The sequence below is a fragment of the Alnus glutinosa genome, chromosome 6, assembly GCF_958979055.1.
Source record: "Alnus glutinosa chromosome 6, dhAlnGlut1.1, whole genome shotgun sequence".
NCBI classification, from domain to species: domain Eukaryota; kingdom Viridiplantae; phylum Streptophyta; class Magnoliopsida; order Fagales; family Betulaceae; genus Alnus; species Alnus glutinosa.
The window spans coordinates 26,350,129-26,356,128 of record NC_084891.1 but is presented as its reverse complement, the minus strand read 5'-3'; the positions used below and the strand labels follow the sequence as shown (position 1 = coordinate 26,356,128).

The following is a 6,000-nucleotide window of genomic DNA, read 5'->3' as shown; positions in this document are numbered from 1 at the left end:
TGTGGTAACCAAAGGATTAGTTCATGTTCCTAATTTAGACAGCACAGGGTAACAATTCAGTGTTTATATCCCAAGTTAGTAGCCAAATAACAAGTCCCTAAAACAGGAATAATGGTTCTGTACCGAATTACTCTAAAGAATTTAAAAGGATGCAATTTGGATATAAGTCTAACTCTATCAGTAATTTATTCACAGGGACTATCAAGAAGAATTTCAATTAACACAAATACTGAAACTCAGCAAGAATAATCTCAATTCACACACCAATAAACATACTTTGTTTAATAACAACTCAATTTTCATATAAAAGAGGTTCAACATATCTGATATACCAAAAGAGATTTAGTGGAGAGTCTCAATATTTCAACAAAAAATCCAGAAACAAACCCTATATTAATTTACATATCCAAGCGTAGAATAATTGATATAATACTTCATCCAAAAATAACCATTCAGCTTTTATAATAAAAAAAAATCCTCCACAATCGGCTACCCACTAACTGGAAATTCCAATTTCCAGACACTACAAATCATCATATAATTGCACCAAAATCCCAATAACAACAACCAACAAACTCAGTTATCCATACCCAGCATCCAGAAAAAAAAAAAAAAAAAAAAAAGATCTATTCAGTATCCAAAACCACGAGAGAAAACTCCTCATTCCAAAAGCTTACAAACCAGAAATTTTCTACAACACAAGCCAAAAATCTTTACACAATTAAACACCAATATGAACAAATGAGAATCCAGAGTGATTTACACAAAATAAAACTCCAAAAATCCTTCAATCCCATTCGGTTCCTCTGCCTGAAAAACAACCCAGATTTGTTTCCTATCACCTGAAACCCAATCTGCTCTACGAACCAAAAGAACTTCCCACAAACAAAACTGAAATCTGAACAAAGAAACCAACAAAACCCATCTTGAAAAACCAAAAAAAATCGGACTCCCCTGCAGCTTGCCGACGCCGAGCCGTGGCCTACCGGCCCACTGCTCTAGTCCGCCCCAACCGGTGGCTCACCCACCGGTTCTCTCTTCCTTCTCCCTCTTTCGATCTCTCCCTCATCTCTTCCTCTCAGTTGGGCTCAACAGGAAAAGAAATCAAGGAACCCAAATAGAAACAAGATCAAAACTCTAAAAAATCTCTCAAGATCCATTCAACCTATATTCTGAAAATTTAAAACCCATAATTTAACACTCACAGGGAGCCAGACATCGCCGGAAAGACGCCCTCCGGTGGCGTTGCCGGCGCGGGGCCGCGATCTGCCGGCCCTGCGGCACCGTCCGCCCAGTCCGGTGGCTAGCCCACCGGCTGGGTCTTCTCTCTTCCCCACCTCCCTCACTCGGCCGGTCTCTCCCTTTCCCTACTCTGTTTTCTCAATTTCTCCCCTCTCTCCAACTCTCTCTCAGAAACAAGAAAAGAAAAAGAAGAGAGAAGAAAGAAGCAGGGGAGAGAAGAAATACTAAGGGGGAGGTGCGTCCAACCAAAGAAAAGAAAGGAAGAAAAAGAAAATAAATCATAGTGCTCAGGAGCCAAAAAAAATCGCAACCCATTTACAGAAATTAAAGCTTCAACTCAACACAGTTTAATTGATTTACAAGCAGAGAGTTCACAGAACTAAAACACTCTGAATCACCTAAAAGCTTAACGAAAGAAACAAAGAGGAAAATAAAAAAATACCTGCTGGATTAGGTTTTGAAAATGGGCAAGTACTGAATTTTCTGCCGATGCTTGGAATGCATGGCGAGAAGAGTAGTTAAATAGAAGAAGAGTGGAGCTATTGGCTAACGGGTTGATGCATGGGCTCAACGTGTTTACTCTGGACTGAAACATGGCAAGAAGTGGCTGAAGGTTTTTGAAAGGTGTCGATGTTTTCTGCTTCAGGCCATACTCTGAACGTGCAAGGGTATGGCAGCTTGTCAAGAGAGAGACGAAGGGTGGAAAACATCGTGTGAGAGAAAAAATTTACTCCCTTAATAAAACGACACCGTTCAAGAGCATTGAAGATTTTTTTTTTTTTTTAAACATATGTATATATATATAAATTTATATATATTTTTTTTTAAGCCCAAAAATATTGAAAAAAATTTGAGGTGTTATAGAGGATCGGCCTCCGGCTCTCCCTCTCTGTTCCGTCTCTGTCAGACCCGCCGAAAATCGAGCCAGAGTCCCAGGTTCACAGTCTCCATCTCTCTCGATCTCCTAGCATCTCTCTCACTCGATCTCTCATCTCTCTCTCTCTCTCTCTCTCTCTCTCTCTCTCTCTCTCTCTCTCTCTCTCTCTCTCACAATCTCTCCGTTCTCTCTTGGTCTCTGTGGGTCTGTGCACTCGGGAGAAAACAAGAAAGAAGAAATAAGAATTAAGAAGAAGACAACTTGCACAGCAAGTTGTTAGTTTTTTTTTTTACAACTTATTGAATAAGTTAACTTAACTTACCTAATAAATTTTTTGTATTTTTTATTATTAATATTGTGTCAATAATAATTAAAATATGGGGCATTACAGATGGCTTGTTATGAAACTTTGTCTGTTGGCTTGTACGAAAGTTCCATCGTACAGTGAAGAGGGGGATTAAATTCAACCGTTTATGTTGTATAGGTTTGTTTTCCTCTATTGTTCTTTTTTTAGGGGTAAAAGAAAGTTATGCATTGAGCCTCAAATAGAGATGGAAAATAATTAGATCGAGCAACAATTAATTAAAGGATAAAGGTGAAAATTAAAAGGAAAATCAGAAGATGGAGCAGTTGGAGGGAAACGAGGTTTATGTGGACAAGGGAAGGTACTAAAAGTAGGGCCTTAAAATTGCCCACATAAATAAATAAATATTTAAGAAAATTATAAAAAGAAAAATTGCATGTTACACCCACCACCTTTCTCTCTAGCTCATTTTAAACACATTTTTCACACTCTTGAAAAACCATTCCACACCCACTCTTTGCGGACCTCAAATCTCTCAATCCCTCTACTCTTCCATATCTATATATCTCTCTCATTTCTACTAACCGGATTACGTTGAAATCTTCTAAGATCGCGATGAAGAAAGCTAAAGTTTGCGAGCTCTGCAGCGAAGAGGCTTCTCTGTACTGCGCCTCTGACGCTGCGTTTCTTTGCTTCCACTGCGACGCTAGGGTTCACCAGGCCAATTTCCTCGTCGCTGCCCATCTTCGCCAATCACTCTGCTCCAAATGCAACGCTTTCACCGGATACCGAATTTCCGATGCCGGAACTTCGATCCTCCTCCCTCAAATTTGTCACTCTTGCTTGCCGCCATATGCACTTTCCGAAGACGTCGATTCCTTGTCGTCTTCTTCCACTTGCGTTTCCAGCACCGAGTCTCACGCCGCTGCTCCGAAGAGGATCGCGCTTGATGATCGGAGAATAAGAGAGCATGTATTGAAACAGAGCGTCTCAGGCTCTTTCACGGAGATATCCGACATGAATGAGAATGTTCCGGGCCCGGCGATGTTCTCCGCGTCGGCAAAGATGAAGGTCAAAGGAGTGTCGCTGAGCGTGGACGCGAAGGCCGAGGGCATTTTCATGAATTGGTGCAGGAAGCTGGGGGTAAATGGTATTTTGGTTGTTCCCTCGGCAGCGAAACATTTGGGATTTTGTTTGGACTGGTTGGCGATGTTGCCCTTCAGAGTGTCTATGGCGGTGTCGCTTTGGTTGGCCTTGAGATTTTGCAGGGACAGGTTAGGGTCACTGTCCACGTGCCAGAACCTGAGGAGGCTAGAGAAGGTGTCTGGAGTGGCAGCCAGGCTGATTCTGGCCACCGAGGCGAGGGTCACAAGTGTGGTAAGAGCCAAGAGAGCGCGACGTGTTTTAAAGGAAGGATGGGCCGAGTGCTCCACCGCCTGAGACGTCGCACGTACGAGTACGTACAACTTTAAGGAATGTGTTATTCCTACATCAGATTATCTTACATTAATTCTACACCAAGACACATTGAATGTGAGACTCATGTATATGAGACTCACATATATAAGTCCTACACCCTATGTGTCTTGGTATATGATTGATGTGCGATAATGTAATGAAGAAAAATTATTTCTCCAATTTTAATTATTTAATTATGAAGGAGATTGATTAGGGCTTAGCTGATGAGAATCATATTTAATTTTGTACGTTCATTTCTTTAATTTGGATGCATGCTGCCTTTTGTGATTGTACTTGAAATGACACTACGATCATTTCTTTTTAATTGTGTCTTTTGAATCTCCATGCACATGATTTAATTTCGGTTCCACGACTCGCTCAATACCTGTTTCTATAAATTTGATTCGAACTCTCAATTATTAAATGAGTTGTTTTTGTATAAACTCGACGGCCTATAAACTCGTACAACTTTTTTTTTTTTTTTTTAATAATATTATTTTAATTTCGTAATTAAAACAACTTAAATAATGAGAAATTCTCTTGCTAATATAATATATATAGCTTGAATTATTATTATTGTGAATCTTGATTTAGATATATGAGTTTTTGTGTGGACATGATCGAGTATGTTTATGTGTGTGCATCATGAATTTATATACATATTATAAAACATAAATATAAATTCGAGATTGGATTATTTAAGATTAAAGTTAATTTGTTTAACTAACTTAAATGATTAAATCTTACCAATAATTAATTCAATAAAAATTATTATAGATTTACCAAAAAAAAAAAAAATATCATGATATTTACTTTATATAAGAAATGAATAAGTTATTTGAGCAATTTGTAAACAACCTTGAGTTCATTCAAAAAATAAATGAGTCAAGCTTGAACAAATTCTAGCTCTGTGATATGTTCAAGTTCTATTCATTTAGTTCGGCATGTCGTCGCTATTGACCCTAATCAATAAAAAAAAATAGAAAAAAAAATTAATAAATCATATTCATTAGCGGCGACATTTAAAGTTGCCGTTGATGCTAGATCAATAGCGGCGGCATATAAAAGTCGTCGATATCGACCCTACACAATATAAAAAATTAAAAAAAAAAATATCATATTCATCAGCGGCGACATCTAATATCGTCGTTGATGTTAGATCAATAGCGGCGATAATTGGGTTCGCCGCTATTGACCCTACACAATAAAAAAAATTAATAATAAATAAATAAATCATATTCATTAACGGCGACATTAGATATTGCCACTGATGCTAGATCAATAGCGGCGACATCCAAAAGTTGCTACTAACAATAGGTCAATAGCGACGATATCTAATGTCGCCACTATTGATCCTACACAAAAAAATAAAAATAAAAAATTATATTCATTAGCGGCGACATTTAAAGTTGTCGCTGATGCTAGTTCAATAGCGGCGACATATAAAAGTCGTCGCTATTGACCCTACACAATAAAATAAAATAAATAAATAAAATCATATTAGCCTATGAAATTTTTTCAAAACAAATCAACCCTGTACAGAAAAATTGATTTTTTTAAAAAAATATTATTAGTGAAGTTTTCGATTTAATATTCTTATTTAATATATATTCACCTTTTTTTAAAAAAAATAAAAAAAAAAAAAAAAAGCAAACGAAGAAATAACTGAAAATTATAAGAACATTTTTTTTTTAAAAAAAAAACAAACGAAAAAGAAAAAATAAAAACCAATTTTTGATTAAATTTATAAAGCGAATTTTATTTTATTTTATTTTATTTTATTTTAAAAAAAAAACAAAAATAATAACTGAAATTTATTTTTTTTTAAAAGAATAACTGAAATCTATCGATCCTATTGATCTATCATGATCGATGGGATGATCTATCGATCCTATGGATCTATCATGATCGATCGGATGATCTATCGATCATATTGATTTATAATGATTGATCAGATGATCTATTGATCCTATGGATCTATCATGATTGATCGGACTTCTATCATGATCGATCGGATCTTTTACCATGATTGATCCGATGATTTATCGATCCTATTGATTTATCATGATCGATCGGATGATCTATCGTTCTTATTGATCTATCGATCGATCGAATCTAC

At 36.6% G+C, this 6,000-nt stretch overlaps 1 protein-coding gene across 1 annotated transcript; it reads left to right on the top strand.

The window, feature by feature from the left end:
* Window positions 1-3,038: 3,038 nt before the first annotated feature.
* On the top strand, window positions 3,039-3,863 carry LOC133871669 (B-box zinc finger protein 32-like). The gene has a single exon (XM_062309095.1). The coding sequence runs from the start codon at window positions 3,039-3,041 to the stop codon at window positions 3,861-3,863; it is 825 nt and encodes a 274-aa protein (XP_062165079.1).
* Window positions 3,864-6,000: the final 2,137 nt, after the last annotated feature.

Coding starts and splice junctions, on each gene's coding strand:
- LOC133871669 (XM_062309095.1), top strand. CDS start 3,039: ATGAAGAAAGCTAAAGTTTGCGAGCTCTGCAGCGAAGAGGCTTCTCTG.